The 20,549-nt window shown below is 41.5% G+C and overlaps 1 protein-coding gene across 3 annotated transcripts in view; it reads left to right on the forward strand.

Moving 5' to 3' along the window:
* Nucleotides 1–426: 426 nt before the first annotated feature.
* The window catches only part of Apoo (apolipoprotein O), a 104,103-nt gene continuing 83,980 nt past the window's right edge, over nt 427–20,549 (forward strand). Inside the window, exon 1 of one of the 3 annotated variants that reach the window (XM_045140459.1) lies at nt 427–673. In XM_045140459.1, the coding sequence (XP_044996394.1) occupies nt 665–673 (9 nt within the window). In that variant the 5' untranslated portion in view covers nt 427–664. Of the gene's footprint in view, nt 674–755; nt 857–20,549 lie in introns of those variants that run through there. The other 2 variants (XM_045140460.1, XM_045140461.1) reach the window with 2 other exon arrangements.

A 20,549-nucleotide genomic window follows, 5' to 3' on the forward strand; every position in this document is an offset into this window, starting at 1 on the left:
TTTGATTCTCAGTGGATTTAATTTTAACTTAAAAGAAAATATGTCAAAAGTTTTCGTGACTAAATGACATGTCATATTCAGTTTAAGTTTAAAATTGTAACAACGTTCCCTACAAGGTAAAGTGCAAAAAAAAAAAACAAAAAAACAACTTTTGGAAGATAAATACCACCCCTGGATCTGCTGCTTCTTGCTTTGATGCTTTTGAATCAAACCTCTGAAGTTCGCCAAATCTATAGCCTGTCTCGGTTGGCTCATGTGCTTCCCTGCCCACGCTGCTGGCGCCCAATGGCTGAGGCGAAAGCGATTACCAGAGGTGCGGGGAAAGGCGTTCTCTTCTCAAGTCGCCACCCACAAAAAGCTGGCGCTCTCTGGCCGCCTAGCAACTGTCCGCTTGGGGGCGGGACCTCCTAGAGCGCGGGAACGTTTGCGTTTGCCTGGAGCGCTAGACGCCAAATGCAGTTGCGTGGCAACCCACGGACAGTTCTTTGCGTTTGACGTCAGCCTCAGCCTCAGCCTCGTGGTGAAGGCAGGAGCGCCGTCACGTGGACCTTGGCGAGCTCACAGTCAAAGGAATCAGGGCCTTACCAGGCTTCCGTAGAAGCCTTTCTTTAGCGGGCAGGGCTAAGGGAGGGGTGACCCTGCGGGAGCCACCGGTGCCAGCGACATGTTCAAGGTGAGAGCGTGGAGCCGGGTCACAGCTATCATCGCCCCCTCTCGGTCACTCGGAACCTTCCCCACGTTCTCGTGGGGACTCTCTTGGAACCAGACTTGGCTCGCCCCGTGGTTTTTCACACCTACGGCCGTGCCCCAAGGTTCATTCACTGGTCCGCTAGCGGCCAACACCTGCGGGGCGGAGGTGGGAGACCATAGGGCTTATTGGGTTCGATGGGGTCAGTAGTTTTTTCGTCAGTAAAACACATTGAAATGTTCAAATGCCTCTCACGTAGCCACTCCCCCGGCTTGTGTGCTTTTGCTGTCATGGATGGATTGAGGCTAGCTCTAGGCTGTGCAAGGTTCGTAGCTTTGGTTGCTTGGCAGAGTCAGGTTTCAGAACCTGGAATGAGTGTGGGGGAGGGTCACCTTCGGAGGGTATTGGGATGCTGGCTTGAAGGAAATCAGTAAAGACTTTAGAAATCTTGCACTTTAGCTTAATGGTATCTTACTTTTCAAAGTCAATTACACTTTGCTATAAAAAGCAGATCCCAGAAATGAATCTAAAATCGAGTCTCCAAGAAATGTCTATAAAATAGTGCTAATGAAATCTCAAAATTTAAAAGATTTTGGGAGCTGTAGTCTGTCTTGGGCACACTCGTAAGGGCTACAAAATAAGGTGATAGGTTCTGCCATCCATTACAGGTATTTTTTACCTTCTAGCTGTGTGACAATGAACAAGTAACTTAACCTGTTTCCCTTTTGGCGGAGTCAGGAGATTATCTTCTGTGAAATAAGTTGGTTGTTATAATGAATAAATTGATTGTGAACGAAACCCTTTCAAAGAGGTGTTGTATACAGAAGTGCCATCGAAACATTTGCCTTTACTTGTTTTCAGACTGCTTACAGTTTATTCAAGAATGCAGACCCTATAACCAACTTGCATTCATTTGATAAATTTGTGCTAAACAGCAGTTAATGTACTATGAGGAGCTCAATTTTCTTCATATTATGATGATGGATGGCTATGATCAACTTATCTGTGAATATCAATATAACGTACTAGTAAAGAGAGCTGGACCTACTTAATCTAACCATGGGATTTTTCACTTTGGGTCCTCAAGCCCCGTAAAGAGACTATAAATAGAGCTCAGGAGATCACTAAACGGTATAGGGGGAAAAAAATCTCACTACCCTCCAACTGAAATTGAGCATTTACTTCAGCTAAAAATGTGGTCAACAGTTGTAGTTATGTATTGTGGGGAAACTTCAAACTACTGCCTTAGAATGATGATGATTTATTATTTCTCATAATCTGTGAATTGGCTGAGCAATTAGTCTGGTGTCCTCCAGTGGCTGAATTCTACTAATAGTCTGACTGAAAAGTGCCCTCATTCCCTTGTAGGGGGCTTTTGGTGCTCCTTCATGTTTATACTTTGGGCTTCAGATGATCACTGGGTTCTAGGAGGGCAGTTTTCAATCTATATTTATCTGCATCATGTTTGTTGGTGGCAATCCAAGTATAGACTTGATATGGTAATAGACTACATAAAGGTGTGGATATGATTGAGGAAATGTGGTTGTTTCGAGGCTGTTAACCAACTCCTTCAGCAACCAAGATGGTACTTGTTACCAATAGATGTCACAATACCAGCAGCTGGGGAGATAGTGGTTAAAGTGCTTGCTGTGGGAACATGAAGACTTGAGCTGATCTGGATTATCCTCACAAACGACAGGCCTGGTGGCACACACCTGTAATCCTATGGCTGGGGAGGCCAATCCTTGATGTAAACTGACTAACTAGACTAGCTGAATTGCTGAGGTTTGGGTTCAGTGAGTGACCCTGTCTCTCACCATAAATAATGTGAAGAATGATTGAGGAACACTCTAAAAGTTGACTGTTGGGTTCCATGCACGCCCCTTCCCACACACATGCATCCACATAGACATTAAAGAAGTTGCAGCTCTCATAATACCATTTATCTTTATTGATGCTTCAAAATTGAGGTAGTTTGAAGGCCTGATGCTACATCTTCTTTTATGAGTGAGGGAGAGAGAGAGCATTAATTGGCTCACCAGGGCCTCCAACCATTGAACTCCAGATGTGCACACACGTGTCACCTTTTGCATCTGGCTTACATGGGATCTGGGGAATCAAACCAGGGTCCTTAGGCTTCACAGGCATGCGCCTTAACTGCTAAGCCATCTCTCTAGCCCTAGATCTTTTAAAAATATTTTATTTATGTATTTGAGGGAGAGAGAAAGAGAGAGAGAGAGAGTGGGCATACCAGGGCCTCCAGCCACTGCAAACAAACTCCAGACACATGTGCCACCTTGTGCATCTGACTTTATGTGGGTACTGAGGAATCGACCCTGGGACTTTTGGCTTCGCAGGCAAATGCCTTAACTGCTGAGCCATTTCTCCAGCCCCCTAGATCCTTTTTTTTTTTTTTTAACTGTGTGTATATGTATGGTGGTGCATGTAAGTTCATGAAGATCTTTTTATTTGATAGACTAATAAACACTATAAAGTTTGGATTTTTAAAAAATATTTATTTGTGAGGAGAGAGAGAATGGGCCCACCTGAGCCTCTTGCCCCTGCAAACAAACTCCAGATCCATTCACTACATGGCACATCTGGCTTTACATGGGTACTAGGGAATTGAACCATGACTAGTAGGCTTTGCAAGCAAATGCCTTTAATCACTGAACCATCTCCCTATAAGAATACTTTTAAAACCCAAACGTGTGCTGGGAAGATGGTTCAGCACTTTAAAGACAGTTGCTTGCAAAGCCTGCTGACCTGAGTTGCCCCAGGTTTAGTTCCTCAGTACCAGTGTAAAACCAGATGTAGAAAGTGTCATGTGCACCCAGAGTTTGTTTGCAGTGGAAAGAGACCCTGGTACTCCCATAGTCAGTGTCTGTCTGTCTGTCTTTCTTTCTCCCCTCTCTTTTGGAAATAAATTAATTTGAAAATTTTTTTATAATAATAATCTATTTAAAAAAATATTTTATTTTTAGCTGGGTGTGGTGGTGCATGCCTTTAATCCCAGCACTTGGGAGGCAGAGGTAGGGGGATTGCTGTGAGTTTGAGTCCACCCTGAGACTACATAGTGAATTCCAGGTCAGTCTGGGCTAGAGTGAGACCCTACCTCGAAAAAAGAAAAAAAAAAATTATTTGAGAGAGAAATACAGAAATCGGCAGGTAAAGAGAGAGAGAGAGAGAGAGAGGGAGGGAGAGAGAGAATGGACACGCCAGGGCCTCCAGCCACTGCAAATGAACTCCAAATGCATGCACCCCTTGTGCATCTGGCTTACGTGGGTCCTGGGGAGTCGAACCTGGCTCCTTTGGCTTTATAGACAAGCACCTTAACCGCTAAGCCATCTCTCCAGCTCTTATAATAATTATTTTAATATAATTTTACAATTAGGATATTTGGCACATGTATGATGTGTTTGCATGACAGGAGGCACGTATGCACCATAGCATGCATGTGGAGGTCAGAGAACAACTTTGGGGTGTCAGTCTTCGACTTTCATCTCGTTAGAGGCAGGGTCTCATTCATGTTGTTGCTCATTGTTGTGCCCCTCAGGCTGGCTGGTTTGTGAGCTCCTGGGAAAGTTTCCTATTTCCCATGTTCCTATCTGTGTACTGGGATTATAGATGTCCACCACAACTCTGGCTTTTTTTTTTTTTTGAGGTAGGATCTTCCTCTAGCTCAGGCTGACCTGGAATTCACTATGTAGTCTCAGGGTGGCCTCGAACTCAAGGCAATCCTCCTACTTCTGCCTTCTCAGTGCTAGGATGAAAGGCATGCAGCACTGTGCCTGGCTCACAGCTCTGGCTTGGAGTTTCAGGGTCCAGACTCAAGTACAAACATTTGCATGAGCCATCTCCCGAGAAGCAGTTTGAGAAATGACCCATGTCACAAAAATAGGCAAGAAATCCATGAGGACCTCAGGGAAGGCTTCACAGGAGAGATGGAAATTTAGTTTGGAAAGACAGTTTGTCAGGTGGATGAGCCTGGAGTACATCTACAGAGGAACTCCATTGTGGGACATGCTCGTAGCTCAGTTTGATGTGTCTGGGGAAAGCCACAGTAAGCTGAAATCATTCCAGGTGTAACATGTACTTTGAGAAAAGATCATAATAAACCTTAGAGGACACTAAAATGTAGGGAATAAGTGAAGAAAGAGAGGAGAGCAGGAATGAAGAAGTGAACTTTGAGAACGAGACAGAAAATAATGTTTAGACAAAACAAGAGTAGGGGCCCAGGGACGTAGGTCAGTGTAGAGCCCAGATAAGAGGCTCTGGGTTTGATCCTCTTTACCATTGGTAAGGAGAGAAGCAAAAGGAAGGAAAAAACAAGGAAAGAATGTTTCAAGGTAGTGAGGTCATGCTAGGATGCTTTCAGCTGGGAAAACTTTTTATATAGTAAAATGATTTCATAAAGCCAGAGAAAGGATGACCACTGGGCTCACTGGTTCAGTGATTAAGTGCCATCAAGGAACCAACCCTTCTTGGCTTAGCATGGTTTTGTTAATTTCCCTTATGGCCATAATATAAATTGCCAGTTATACTTGTCCATTCACCCATGCAGGAGTAGAGGACAAAACTCCCACACTTGAATTATGTTTTTCCTTCAGGTCTCATTGGATCAATTTGGGTCAGGTGTCTGCCCCTTACCCAAGAGCAGTTGCCAGGGGAATGCCAAGTTTTGATCAGTTTAGGCTAAACCAGATCACTTTACCCTAATCACGTGGTAGAGGAATGAATTCATGCTTTAGGAAGGAAGACAATGGCAATAGAGACAAATACCAAGGCAATAGAGACTAAATCTGTTAGCCAACAATGTAATGTCTCTCTCTGTCAGAGAGATAAATTAAGATGAGACATGTGGTCTGGATTTGGGCACTTTGGAAATCTTTCACGATTCTTGTGTACATACATTTGGTGATGGAAAAGAGAGATTAACACAAGTTGATGACTTGGAGCCAAGCTTCACAAGGGGGAGAGGGAAAAGGTGGGAATGATTATAGAGCAGTGGTTTTCATCTGAACAGTATGTTTTGAAAATCTCAAGGGTTCTTTATGATTTTAGTTGTGTTGAACATTTAAAAATTATTTTTATTTATTTATTTGCAAGGAGAGAGAGAGAGAGAGAGAGAGAGAGAGAGAGAGAGAGAGAGAGAGAGAGAAAGGAAGAAAATGAGTGCTTCAGGGCTTCCTGCCACTGCAAACTCCAGACACATGCACTTATTGGTGCATCTGTCTTTATGTGGGGACTGGGGAATCAAACCCAGGCTGTTAGGCTTTGTAAGCAAGTGCCTCAACTGCTGAACCATCTCTCCAGCCTGTGTTGAACTTTTAAAAATTTATTTATTTATTTACTTATTTGTGCCACAGTGCACATGGAGGTCAGAGGACAATTTTGAGGTCTCTGTGCTCTTCTTCCAGACCAAATCTTTTGCTGTTGCAAAGGAACTGCCAGACTTCAGGATCCACCCTCTGTTGTCATAGGTATTGAGATCACAGATATATGCAACATACCACTTTTGTGTACAGCTTGATTTATCTTTTAAAATTTTATTTATTAGAGAGAGAGAGAGAGAGAGAAGAGAAGAGAAGAGAAGAGAAAATGGGATGCCAGGACATCTGGTCATTGCAAATGAACTTCAGAACTTCAGATGCATGTGCCACCCTGTACATCTGGCTTACGTGGGTACTGGGGAATTGAACCTGGGTTCTTTGGCTTTGCAGGCAAGCACCTTAACTGCTAAGCCATCTCTTCAGCCCCCACACACAGCTTTATGTGTGTGTTGGGGACTTGAAGGTTCCAGCAAGTACCTTTAACTGCTGAGCCATCTCCCCTTGTTGAACATTTTATGCTGAAATATAATACATAATATAATATATAATTCTTTCTTTTTTTTTTTTGGTTTTTCAAGGTAGGGTCTCACTCTGGCCCAGGTTGACCTGGAATTCACTATGTAGTCTAGGGTGGCCTTGAACTCATAGCAATCTTCCTACCTCTGCCTCCTGAGTGCTGGGATTAAAGGCGTGCACCACCACACCCGGCATAATATATAATTCTTATAATTCCTTTTGTCACTTTTATGTTATTATCAAATCAGAGTGCTGATTTTGTTTGGAATTCAGTGTGTTGACAAGTGATAATGTTTATTTCATAATAACAAGAATGACACCAAATATTTGACATAAAATAACTGTTATATCTAGCAACCGAGAGTCATTGCCTGTCAAACTTTAATGCATGTACGATTCTTCTCCAACTTTTAAGTGGGTGTCCCTGTGCGAAAGATGCTGATGATCCCCCCTCACACTTTAAATAGCCAAGAACTGAGTCGTGTATAATCCTCACGATGGCTTCATAAGAGTGGTGGGATTTGGAAGAGACACCGGCAAGGTAACAGGATTGGCTCTGCAATGGCACTGCTGAGAGCATTGCTACCACAGGTCTTTGTTGAACCGGGCCAGAGCAAATGGTATGACTGATCTGGTTTTGGGAGTTGATAGCATGGGACAACCAGGGCTGGGAGGATGAAAGATTTGGTTGTATTGGTCTTGTTAGAAAAGTACAGTATGTGTCAGTACTTATGGGCATATTTGTTTAATATGCTTAACTAGGCTATACTGGTTGTTAGGATTCAGCTGTTCATGCTCTAGGCAGCAGGGGGCATTAGTGGATTAAAAATCCCATTTGAAAAGCTTCCTATTATTTTCATTCCATTGTAGGAAGCAGCTTTCCTTGTGCAGCTGTAGGACAATTAAATATTGAATCCATATATCCAGCCTCCAGGTGCACATTACTAGATTTCATTTGTTTTACACATTATTTTTTTCAGAAGTAGGGTCTTGCTCTAGCCTAGGCTGACCTGGAATTCACTCTGTAGTCTCAGACTGACCTTGAACTCACAGCAGTCCTCCTACCTCTGCCTCCCAGAGTGATAGGGTTAAAGTCGTACACCACCATGCCCAGCTTGTTTTATACATTTTATCACTGTCCATGTATAGGCTAAGGTATACTGAATGACATGGTGAATACAAGTGAATTAACCCAGTTCTATTTTTTTTTTTTTTTCGTGGTAGGATCTCACTCTAGTCCAGGCTGAACTGCAACTTACTCTGAAGTCCAAGGCTGGTCTTGCACTCACAGTGATCCTCCTACCTCTGGCTCCTAAATGCTGGGATTAAAGGTGTGACTCACCATGGCCAAGTTTTTATCTAGGAGAGAGGTCCCCATCTCTGGCCGTACATCACAATTATTTAAGGTCACAAATAGTTTCTAGGGCCCTGCATATGGTTCAGATTTACTTTTTTTTTTTCTTAGAGAGAGAGAGAGAGAGAGAGAGAGAGAGAGAGAGAATGAGAGAGAGAATATGAATGAATGAATGAATTGGTACTCCAGGGCCTTAGCCACTGCAATTGAACTCCAGAGGCTTGTATCACCTAGTGGCCATGTGCAACCTTGTGCTTGACTCACCTTTGTGCATCTGGCTTATGTGGGACCTTAGGCTTTAAAGGCAAGTGCCGGGCTGGAGAGATGGCTTAGCGGTTAAGTGCTTGTCTGTGAAGCCTAAGGACCCCGGTTCGAGGCTCTATTCCCCAGGACCCACGTTAGCCAGATGCACAAAGGGGCGCACGTATCTGGAGTTATTTTGCAGCGGCTGGAGGCCCTGGCACACCCATTTTCTCTCTCTCTCTATCTGCCTCTTTCTCTGTGTCTGTCGCTCTCAAATAAATAAATGAAAATGAACAACAACAACAACAAAAATAAGGCAAGTGCCTTAACCACTAAGCCATATCTCCCGCCCCAGATTTACTTTTTCTAGGTGGGCCCCAGAAATCTCTAGGTTTAAAAACCTCCCAGGTAATTGTGAAACGTTCATTTCAGAAGTTCACATGTGGTTATCAGTACAGATGTAATAAGTATGTTACAGTGCAGCAGGTCTCAACCCTGACTGCATGTTAAAATCACCTGGTAGCTTTTCATAGTCTTCATGCCCTAGTCTGGTCACCAGACCAGTGACATCAGACTCTCTAATAGTGAAATCTAGGCATCTAATTTTTGGAACATTCATCCAAACTTGAGAACTACTAACAGAGGGCAGACCTCCAGCAGGAGGCAGCAAAAGGCTTTATGAAAAAGGTGCTTCGTCTGACCTTTGAAGCTAGCCAGATGAAGTTGAAAGGGCTTTCCAAGCAGGGAAAACTCAAGCAAAGGCAACGGAGGAGAATTCAGTGCAATGTTAAGATCTTGAACCTCTGTGTTGCCTTAAGAGAGTTACAAAAGTTCTCTATCTGCGGACTCATCTGTGAAATAAGGAGAAGGTTCATACTAACCTTGCTGGGCATAGAGAAGCCAAATCAGGTCAGCCTGGTCTACATAGCAAGTTCTGAGCCTGCTAGGGCTACATAATAAGACCTTGTTTAAAAAAGTTATACACTAACTTCAAATTGTGTCTATTAAATTCACTCATATCCAAATCTTAGAACAGGGCTTGGCACAGAGTGCATGTTTGAGACATGTAAACTATTGTTAAGTTTTAGTTGGCATTTTGTGGGAGACTGCTAAGGTTGCATAATGATAGTGCTCAGTTGGAGGTCTTTCTAAAAGCATTTTTTTTTCTTTAATACTTGATAGCTAATTGGAGGAGGGAAGAGGGTACAAGGATATAGCCCAGGTTTTGGTTTGGAAAATTGAGAGGTTGTTAGATTTATTCACTACCTTAAGAAAGTGGAAGAAGGCTGAGATTGGGTGAGTGATGGTTTGATTTAAAAAATTAATTTTAGAGAGAGGGAGAGAGAGAGAGAGAGAGAGAGAGAGAGAGAGAGAGAGAGAGAGAGAGAGAGAGAGAGAGAGAAAGAGAGAGGGAATTGGCATGCCAGGACTTCAGCCACTGCAATCGAACTCTAGACACTTGCACCACCTAGTGGGCATGTGTAACCTTGTGCTTGCCTTGCCTTTGTACGTCTGGCCTACATGGGATCTGGAGAGTTGAACATGGGTCCTTAGGCTTTGCAGGCAAGTGGCTTAACCACTAAGCCATCTCCTCATCCCTCGTTTTTTTTATTTTTTTTTTTATTTTTCAAGGTAGGGTCTCACTGTGGCTCAGGCTGACCTGGAATTCACTATATAGTCTCAGGGTGGCCCTGAACTCTTGGTGATCTTCCTACCTCTGCCTCCCAAGTGCTGGGATTAAAGGCCACATCACCTGGCCTGGTTTGATTTTTGAACAGGTTGAGCTTATTGAAATAGGGGGTGGGAAAATGGCTCAGTGGGTAAAGTGCTTGCTCCACAAACATGAGGTCCTGAGTTTAGCCCTCTAGCACCCATGTAAATGCTGTGCATGGTGGCATGTGTCTGTAATCCCAGCACTGGGAAAGTGGAGCTTGGAGGATCCCTGGGACTTTCTGGCTAGCTTTTGAGCTCTGGGCTTGGTGAGAAACCTTGAAAAGCAAAAAAAAGATGGAGAGGTAGAGGGAGACACCCACTTCCACCTCTGACCTCCACACACGTATGAACACACAGGCTCACAATATACACATGCATGCAAAAATAAATAGTGGTTGTGGACATTGACAGATGGTAATCAGTTGGCAGAGAACCCAAGGTATGGAGTTTTCCAGAGAGAAATGTGGGTTGTTGATTGGGGAAGCCATAAACTGGTTTCCTGCTAATAGAACCGGCATATGAAGGTGGCCTAATGAAAGCTGGTCTGAGTCATTTCTTTCCTGAAGGGCAAAGATATGACTTGTGCTCAGAGCTCACTGCACAGAGGAGCCTTTGTGAATTTGTCCCTAGCTATAAGTCATGATTACCTTATGCATTCTTTGTGGTTTAGTTTAATGTGTAGATTGCTTATCTTCCTAAAACTAATTTATAAAATTATTTATATGTGTGGGAGGAGGGGTAAAGGCCTCTTGCCGCTGCAAATGGATGCCATAAGCTTGCGTATGTGGATAGCATATTGTGTGATGTATGCATGCGTATGTGTAGGTGTATGAGCCCTGTGTTTTTATGTGAGGAGAACAGAGTAGAATGTCAGGTATCTTTTTCATTGCTCACTCATATATTTCCTTGGAAAATATTTTTCTAAACCTGGAGCTGCTGTCTGTCAGCAAGCTCCAGTGATTCTTTTGTCCATGGATTGGGGTTACAGGTGTGTATGGTCATACCCAGATTTTTTAAAAAAAATTTTTGTTTATTTTTATTTATTTATTTGAGAGCAGCAGACAGACAAAGAGAAAGAGGCAGATATATATAGAGAGAAAGAATGGGTGCGCCAGGACCTCCAGCCACTGCAAACGAACTCCAGATGCGTGTGCTCCCTTGTGCATCTGGCTAACATGGGACCTGGGGAATCCAGCCTTGAACCGGTGTCCTTAGGCTTCATAGGCAAGCGCTTAACTGCTAAGCCATCTCTCCAGCCCCAGTATTTTTATTTTTATTTAAGAGAGAGAGAGAGAGAGAGAAAGAGAGGGAGGGAGGGAGGGGGAGAGAGAATGGACACACTGGAGCATCCAGGCACTGCAAATGAACTCCAGACGCATGAGCCACCTTGTGCATCTGGCTTATGTGAGTCCTGGGGAATTGAACCTGGGTCCTTTGGCTTTGCAGGCAAGCACCTTATCTGTTAAACCATATTTCTAGCCCATAGATCCATTTTTATGTGTAGAATTAACTTATTGTTTATTTCCCCTTTCTTACCCTTCAAAGAAGTGGAATAGTAGATGACAAAGAATTTAACAATTGCCCTGCTCTTCTGGATGCAGTCTTCTAGCACAGGCAAAGGTTCTTCCTGTGTTTCTGGTATCTGCCTATGTAACCTTGGTGGCCTTTGCTAGGGGATGGTTATTTCCCTCTCCATATCGCATGAGGATGTTGAGAAGTTCAAATTAGATAATGTGGAAAGAATGATGAACAACAAAGCATTCTGGAAGTGTAAGGTGCTTTCCCTCTTGTCTTGCATCACACCATCCATTGAAGTGATTTATGATTACAGGTTAGCACTGTGAACTTAGGGCTTAGTGGGTCAAACTTGGATAAATACATATCTTACTTGGAAATGAATTCTGCTTGAGATATTGTGGTACTCTTCTATTTGCCTCTAAAATGCAAATAGCCTCCTCATTGTAACAGAATGAAAGAGAAGATGAATGGTGTCTTGAAAGAATGGGGAGATCAGAAACAAAATGGAGGAGAAAAGTAGATAATTTACTAGGCATTTATGGTCAGTGAACTTATTACCCTGTGAGACCTATTCATGTTTGTAGACTAGTATGACATAAAGGTTTAATTTATAATCCATATGTATATATAACCCACACCCATGTTCTTTCTAGGTCAGACTGGAACTTCTTAGAGGATAAGAAATGAACTTTGATATTTGCGTGCTCTATTTAAAATTATTGCAAGTAACTAACTGCATAAAAAGTCTATAGCTAAATACTTATTTAAAAAATTCAAAATTGGATATTAATAATATGACAAGAAAATGCTGAGAGATTTTAAAAATAGAACAGTTGAGTTTGTCGCAGTTTATTTTCCCCAATAATGCTTAAGTGGAATTTAATTTTTCAGTTGGCTCATACAACATGAAGCTTTGCATAGTTATTTTTAGGAAGGAAAAAAAAAACACTTAATGATCAGTTTTAGAACTTGGAGGTTATTTTTTACTTTTGCTAAAATCTTTTTCCCAAGTTTTGCTTAGCTTCATGGTGGTTTTGTTAGAAAACTTAAGTAGTGCCAGTTTCTTAATGTGGTCACTTTTTAACCTTGTATTGTGTTCACTGTATAAGAAGGCTTGGAGAAGCAAGAGCTTATCACAATGGTCGTGGAGTTTTTAATGCAGTGGAAACCTCTTTAACTTTGAACATTAAGCTGTGTTTTCATGGTGTGGCTTTATGCATTGTAGATTATATAATTATTTTTTGAGAGAATTTAGTTTCAGAGGCAGTTTCAGTACAGAAAGCCCTTGTCTTCAGATTTTCAGAGTCCTTGAAGCAATGTGCTGTGTTTTATACTTGGTCTTAGCCAAAGGCTTGGAAGCTATGTAGTATGTTTTATTTAGAGCCCATACTGGCTCTTACATAAGGGTTTTTCTCTCTCTCTTTCTTTCTTCTTTCCTTCCTTCCTTTCTTGTTGGGGGGGGTGGTTCTGTGAGGATGGAGAGACAGCCTTCTGTGAAAACTAAAAACAGATGCACAAGAGTGCATGCCCATTGCCTTAGCTGAGAGGTAGTGCAGCAGATTGTCTTTCAGATATGTCTGTTCATTCCTTTGAACAGTCTTTTAATGAAAATAACAGAGGTTCTTTTTTTTTTTTTGCCCCACTCCACAAATGTCAGTTCTTGTGAAATAGCATCTTGTTTTCCTCTGTGCTGGCTGAAATGAGTCCCCCTTTGTATTGGAGGGGTTGCTTTGTGCATTATGTATGACATAGGGTTAGATTGATAAGTAAACAAAAAGTACTATGAGACAATACACACCTTTAATTCCAGTACTTGGGAGACAGAGGTAGGAGAATCACTGTGAGTTCGAGGCTAGCCTGGGACTACAGAGGGAGTTGAGGTCAGCCTGGGCTAGAGCAAGACCTTACCTCAAAAAAATGCTATAAGGACTCTAGCAAGCCTCCTAAATTATCTGCCAGTGGCTTACATCACTTGACAAATATTGTCTTGGAGCCTGTTTGTGGAGTCACACAGTTTAGGAGCTATGGTGAAGTTGCTGTGTGTAGTCCATTCATTTATTTTTCTTGTTTTTAGTCCTTATTTCTTAGAGATTTTCTACTACAAGTCCTGTTCATTAACTAAATTGAGTCCTGTGCATGATTTTTCCAAAAAATTTGCAATTTTCTTTTTTTAAAAATTTACTTATAGGGCTGGAGAGATGGCTTAGTGGTTAAGCGCTTGCCTGTGAAGCCTAAGGACCCCGGTTCGAGGCTTGGTTCCCCAGGTCCCACGTTAGCCCGATGCACAAGGGGGCGCACACGTCTGGAGTTCGTTTGCAGAGGCTGGAAGCCCTGGCGCGCCCATTCTCTCTCTCTCCTTCTACCTGTCTTTCTCTCTGTGTCTGTTGCTCTCAAATAAATAAATAAAAATAAAAAAATAAAAAAATTTACTTATATTTATTTATTACAGACACAGAGAGAATGGGCACACCAGGGCCTCTAGCCACTGTAAATGAACTCCAGATGCATGAGCTACCATGTGCATCTCACTTATGTGGGACCTGGAGAATTGAACCTGGGTCCTTAGGCCTCGCAGCCAAGTGCCTCAACCATTAAGCCATCTTACCAGGCCAATTTTCTTTTTTCTTAAAGAACAAAAAGCAGGGGCTGGAGAGATGGCTTAGCAGTTAAAGGTGCTTGCTTGCAAAACCTGGCATCACAGATTCAGCTCCCCAGTACCTACCTGAATCCCAGATTCAGTTCCCCAGTACAGATGCACAAAGTAATACATGCATCTGGAGTTCATTTACAATGGCAGGAAGCACTGTTCATTCTTTTTCTCTCTTTCTGCTACCAAATATTTTTTAAAATATTTTTATTTTTATTTGTTTATTTGATGGGGAAAGGCAGGGAGAAAGAGAGAATGGTCACGCCAGGGCATCCAGCCACTGCAAACGAACTCCAGACACATGCATCACCTTGTGCATCTGGCTTATGTCAATCCTGGGGAATCGAACCTGGGTCCTTTGGCTGTGTAGGTGAGAGCCTTAATCACTAAGCCATATCTCCAGCTCTTCCCCCTGAATATGTTTTTAATAGCATATGTATAGCTGAGATGAGGCTGAAAGGTAATTCTCATTAGAGGTCAGAGTTCTGTGTAGATGGTACTCTAGGAAACAAAACATAAGTTTAGGTATCTTTTACATTGACAGGATACCTCTTCCTATTTAATAATGTAATTTTTAGTTGTTTGAAAACAAGGGTTGTTGGGCATGGTGGTGCTTTTATTCCAAGCACTTGGGAAGCAGAGGTAGGAGGATCTCTGTGAGCTCAAGGCCAGTCTGGGACTACAGAGTGAGTTCTAGGTCACCCTGGGCTAGAATGAGACCCTATCTCAAAACAAAGCAAAACAAACAAAAATGAAAAGCAAGGCTTGAAATAATGAATAATCTTCAGTTTTCCCCCTTCTTATATTTCCTTAACACTGAAAAGATCAAGTAAATCCACAAAATTAAAAAAGATAGTTTTTGGGGTTTGGGGCATGCAGCAATCAATTTCTGTCTAGATGAGAAAGTTCCGAATGACTTTGGAACCTGGTAAGTTACATATCATCTGTGTTTCAAGTGCAGCACAACTAGATGACTCAAAACCGGCTTAAAGGAACAATTATCTCACTCTTTGGCTCTGAGGTTTATTTCCTGTTTATCATACGTTTGTGATTTTTCTACATAAATCTGACAAAATTTAATAGCTATTTTTAAAGAGTAGAAGTTGAAACAATTGCAGATAAAATATATTTCATTTACTTTGTTGGCCTTTGTGGTAAATTTTTCCCTCCAAAGATAAAATGGAACTTGGTTTTCTGTGAGAAAAAGATAACGTTAATCTTTTTTAAAAGCTTCATTCTTTTCTTTGCTTCTCTTTTTAGATTATAGTCTGTTTATAGTTGGCAAGGAAGAACTAGGAAATATCAATTACTCTGGTACAGAGTCATATTTTCTCACAAAATAGTTTGTCATAAAAATAGTTTGTCATAATGAGAATATAATTTTTCTTTATTTGTTTTTGAACCAGAATCTTGTGTAGCCCAGGCTGGATTTGAACTCACTACATAGACAAAGCTGGCTTTGAACTCCCTATCCTTCTGTCTCTACCCCCCAAGTGCTGGTACTACAGGCAGCTGCCACCACACCTAGTTAGAATGATTTTTTTTCTTATTGTTTGTAGAACTGTTTTTTGTTTTGTGACACTGTCTTAAATCTGTAGCCCAAGCTTGCCTGAAACTTACTTTGTAGCCCAGCTGAGCCTTGTATTGATGGTCATCCTCCTGTTTCCAACTCTCAAGTGCTGAGATTAAAGCAGTGAGCCACCATGGTTTTAAAATTATTGCTTTGTGGTTCAAGAATAAACTCCTAGCATTTGGGAGGCTGAGGTAAGAGGATTAGATCCCAAGTTCAAAAGCAGCTACATAGTAAGATCCTAGCTCAAAAATGTTGGCTTTATGGTCCCCCTTTACTATAAATTAGATTGAAATGATTGTGGTTCCTATTGTTGTGAATAAATATGAGTACTCCCCAGTTTATACATCCAAATGAACATCTGTCTAGACAGACATTTTTGAGTGCATAGGTTTAATTATTCTCAATATATAATTCCCCAAACTCTATTACTGGTCAATATATGTATCCAAAATCTAAAAATAGTGTTAGTTCTCTCTATTTGGAATTACCTTCGTATTTTGTGGCAACTTCTTTAGAAGTTGAGGAGTCTGCTACTTTTGTTCTTTGCATATTATAAAAATCAACTACCTCTCAGTGAACACCAAGGATCCTACTGAGGAGGACCCTCACAGAAATGGGGCTGGGGGCAAGGTGGTATAAGACTATATCTATGTAAAATGTATGTATATTTATACATATGTACACATATATAATTTAAAAATATTCATTGCAAGAACTTCAGGAAATACATACAATACTAAGAATACTATTACCTTTAATAGTACCATTCATAGACAACTAGTAACTGACATTTTTCCAGACTGATTTCTGAGCATACTTGCATATGCCTTGAAAAAATACAATAGAATTATACCACAAGTTTTACCTTCCATCTTTTTAAAACAAATGCCATATTCTAGTATATGCTTTTGTTCTTATTTTAAATACACTGAGACAAGTTTTCCTATAAGCCTAAAGTTTGATCTGAAGGCATTTTGAAATAGAAGACATGATTGCATATAAAAAGTAAATTTTGGGGCTGGAAAGGTGGCTCATCAGGTAAAAGCACCACTTGCTGTTCAAGAATGAGGGCCTGAGAAGGGCCTGATCTGCCCTGAGTTCGACTCCCCAGCCTTCACTTAAACAACTAGGTGTGGCCACACATGCCGATAACTGTAGTCCTTTCCTATGGGAAGTGGAGACTAGAGAATTGCTGGGGCTTATCAGCCAGCCAGCCTGACTGAAAAGTGGCACCTCCAGTTCAGTGAGAGACTTTGTCTCAGGGAAATGTGAGCTGATGTTCTCTCCTGCCCTTTGCATGTGTGCATCTGCATGCATGTGCACACGCACACATACACATACCCTACACGTGCTACTCATGCACATGCAAGTAAATTTCATTAATTTGTTATGCCAATGGTTGTAGTAAATTCTGACTGTATCTGATTTATTGAGGCTACTTCTTAAAGAGAAAAATACTTCAAAAATTTGGGATGTATATGTATGTGTGGTATGTTTACGTATAGTCTATGTATATATGTGTGTGAAGATGCATGCATACCTTGCACATCTATGTAGAGGGCAGAGGAAATGTTAAGTGTCTTCCTCTGTCACTATGTTGTTTCCTTGAGACTGATTCTCTCTGAATCTGGACTTACCTTTTTTTTTTTTTTTGGTCTAACTGACCAGTGAGCACCAGTGATTCTCCCATCGCCATTTGTCCAGTGAAAATTGGGTTATGCATGGTCATGCCTGGCTTTTTTTAAAGGGAATTTTTATTTTTATTATTTATTTATGGGGGGAGAGAATGGGCACACAAGAGCCTCTAGCCACTGCAAATGAACTCCAGATGCATGTGCCACCATGTGCATCTGGCTTGGTTCTGGGGAGTCAAACCTAGGTCCTTAGGCTTCTCAAGCAAGTGCTTTAACTGCTGAGTCATTTCTCCAGGCCCATGCCTGGCTTTTTGATGTGGGTGTTAGGAATCACACTCAGGACCTCTTAGTCTCTGGGTTTGTGTGGCAGGTGCTTTTACTTGCTGAGCCATTTCTCAGCCTTTACAAGTTTTTTAAAATATATTTTATTTATTTATTTGGGAGAAAGAGAGGGAGAGGGAGGGAGGGAGGGAGGGGGAGAGAGAGAAAGAGAGAGAGAGGGAGGGAGGGAGGGAGGGAGGGAGAGGGAGAGGGGTGGGGAGAGAATGGGTGTACCAGGGCCTGCAGCCACTGGAAATGAACTTCAGATGCATGTGCCCCCTTGCTGGCTTATGTGGATCCTAGAGAATGGAACTGGGATCCTTTGGCTTTGCGGGCAAATGCCTTAACCATTAAGGCATCCTTCCAGCCCTTTAAAACATTTTTATAAGCAATACTGTGCTTTCAGAATTATCCAAGGACTGTTTTAAAGCAGAGATCCTAGCACCTTCGTTTAAGAAAGTAAAAATGGCTGGGTGTGGTGGCGCACACCTTTAATTCTAGCACTTAGGAAGCATAGGTAGGAGGATTGCTGTGAGTTCGAGGCCACCCTGCGACTATATAGCGAATTCCAGGTCAGCCTGAGCTAGAGTGAGACCCTACCTCTAAAAACAAAACAAAAAAAAGAGAGAAGAAAAAAGAAAGAAAGAAAAGAAAGTAAAAATGGTACAGGTAATGCTCACTCCCATTGCTTACCTCACTCTGACCCCCTTCCCAGAGCAAGCCTCTGTTCTGTTGGATGTGCGGCCCTCCATTGAAAGAAAAGTTGGGGAGGCCCAGTGGTTAAGTTCTTGGGTGTTTGCACAAGGCCTTTAGCTCCATACCCAGCAGGGAGACTGTGTAAAATATAAGTATCTGCTGAATGCTTATTATGGGTAGAGGACAGTGGCCTCTGTTTTGATGTTTCAAGAGGTATGTACTCATTTGAAATGGTTCTCTTCATTAAAAACATTAAACATTTATTTATTTATTTGGAGGTAGAGAGAGACAGAATAGAGACAGAGATATTGAGAGAGAGAGGGAATGGGTCCGCCAGGGCTACTAGCCACTGTAAACAAGCTCTGGACACATGTACCACTTTGTACATCTGGCTTTATGTGAGTACTGGGGAATCTATCCCAGGTTGTTAGGCTTTAAATGCAAGTGTCTTAACTGCTGAGCTATCTCTCCAGCCCTCTGTTCATTTTTAATACAATTTAAAGCACATTATTAGTAATGTGTCTTTAACCTGATTTGGACAAAATTGTTAATTATTTTCACCATTTTGTTTTACTCTAACTTCTTTTACATAGCTTATTTTATGTTCATTGCTTAGAACAAGAATAACCTCATATTGACATTTTTCTTTTGCATGTGTACAGTAGTATGTGTGGTATGTATGTAGCTTGTGCGTGTCATATACATGTGCATGTGCTGATGCAGTACCCTGTGCATTTGCTTATAGTGCCTTGTGGCTTACTTACAGTGGCTGGAAAATATCAAGGTCCTCCTTCCTCACTCACCTGCCTGTTTTTTATTCCTTGCATCAGGACCCCAGAGATTCTCAAATCTCCATACAGATGTGTGTGGCCATACCCCAGCTGTTTAAGTGGATTCTAGAGATTTGAACTTGGATAGTCTCAGAACCCTTCAGACCCTAATGCTTGTGCAGGAAGTGCACTTAGCTGTTGAGCCATCTCTCTAGTCCCATCATTAGTTTTTATAGACTGTTTTTAAAAAGTCTATCTCAGATTTTTACCCCTTAAACAACTAAAAAGGCGCAAAAAGATTGTGTGTGTGTAAGTGTGGTACTGGGTCTAGACCCTAGGGCCTTGAAGTGTGCTAGACAAGTACCCTACTACTGAGGTACATTATATCCTAGCCCTAAAGAGTATTCTGTTTCAAATGAATAAATGATAGTTAGAGATGTAGAAGTGATCTTATATAACTTTGGAAGGAGCTGCACATTTTAATGTATATGTTATATGACTGTCAGCTAAGTTACATAATACCTACGATGCAAGGCATGATGACATTCACCCATAATCCTAGCACCTAGGATGTGGAGGCAGGAGGATGGAATAGTCAAGGGCATCCTGAGCTACATAGGGATACCATCTCAAACTTGAAAAAATAAAATAAACATTAGATGTGTTTGTACAGTTTTGAAAGCAAATTATTTTTAACACATCCTTGAAACTATATGAACTTATTAAAAAGAACTTGGGCTGGAGAGATGGTTTACTGGTTCAAGCTGTTCACTTGCAAAGCTTGATAGGTTCAATTTCCCAGTCCCCGCACATAAAGCCAGATACCCAAAAAGAACTTTATTGAGAACTTTAAGGAAAAAAAAATTACGGGGTGTATGTGTGCATGTGTATGTGTATAGGGTCCCCAAGGCTGTTCCTAGTAAAACATAAGTCTGTTGGGTGACATTCCTAAAACAATAGAAAAGATGCATGGGTTTTCTGATTATTGTAGGAGGTTAGAGTAGAATGTCAGGGTTGAGGGATGTGGCTCAAGTGCTCCCCAGTACCAAAAGAAGTGAAATATGGTAAATAATAGTTGTGCTTTATTTAAGTTGGGAGAGATTTTTCTTAAATGTTAATAAATCCCATGATTTCTCTAGTGGGGTATCTAGGCATGCTATTCATTGTTTTTTCTGTTTTGGACAATTTTCATCTTAATTTAGCTTCTTTAATATGTTCCTGAAAAGTACATTGGAGTGTTCATACAGTTTATGTTGAATATCTAGTCCCTAAGCATCTGCTTGTGGAATGATAGCTTTGGAAAGGTGGGTTACGGTGGGAATAGGATTCTTGGGCTCTTCTTGGCTTTACAGAGTCAGACACACTGGGAGAAGGTGCTCAGATCTCCGCTTTGAAAACTGTCCTCAGGTGATTCTGAAACCTCTTATGTACATAGGCCCACAAAAGCCTTTTATTGAAAAGGAAACTGCTATTTTAAGTGCAAAGTCTAATAAGATCAAAGGCATATAATTGTGGGAGAAATAAATAAAGGGCCACTCATTAC

The sequence above is a fragment of the Jaculus jaculus genome, chromosome X (genome assembly GCF_020740685.1).
Source record: "Jaculus jaculus isolate mJacJac1 chromosome X, mJacJac1.mat.Y.cur, whole genome shotgun sequence".
NCBI lineage: Eukaryota > Metazoa > Chordata > Mammalia > Rodentia > Dipodidae > Jaculus > Jaculus jaculus.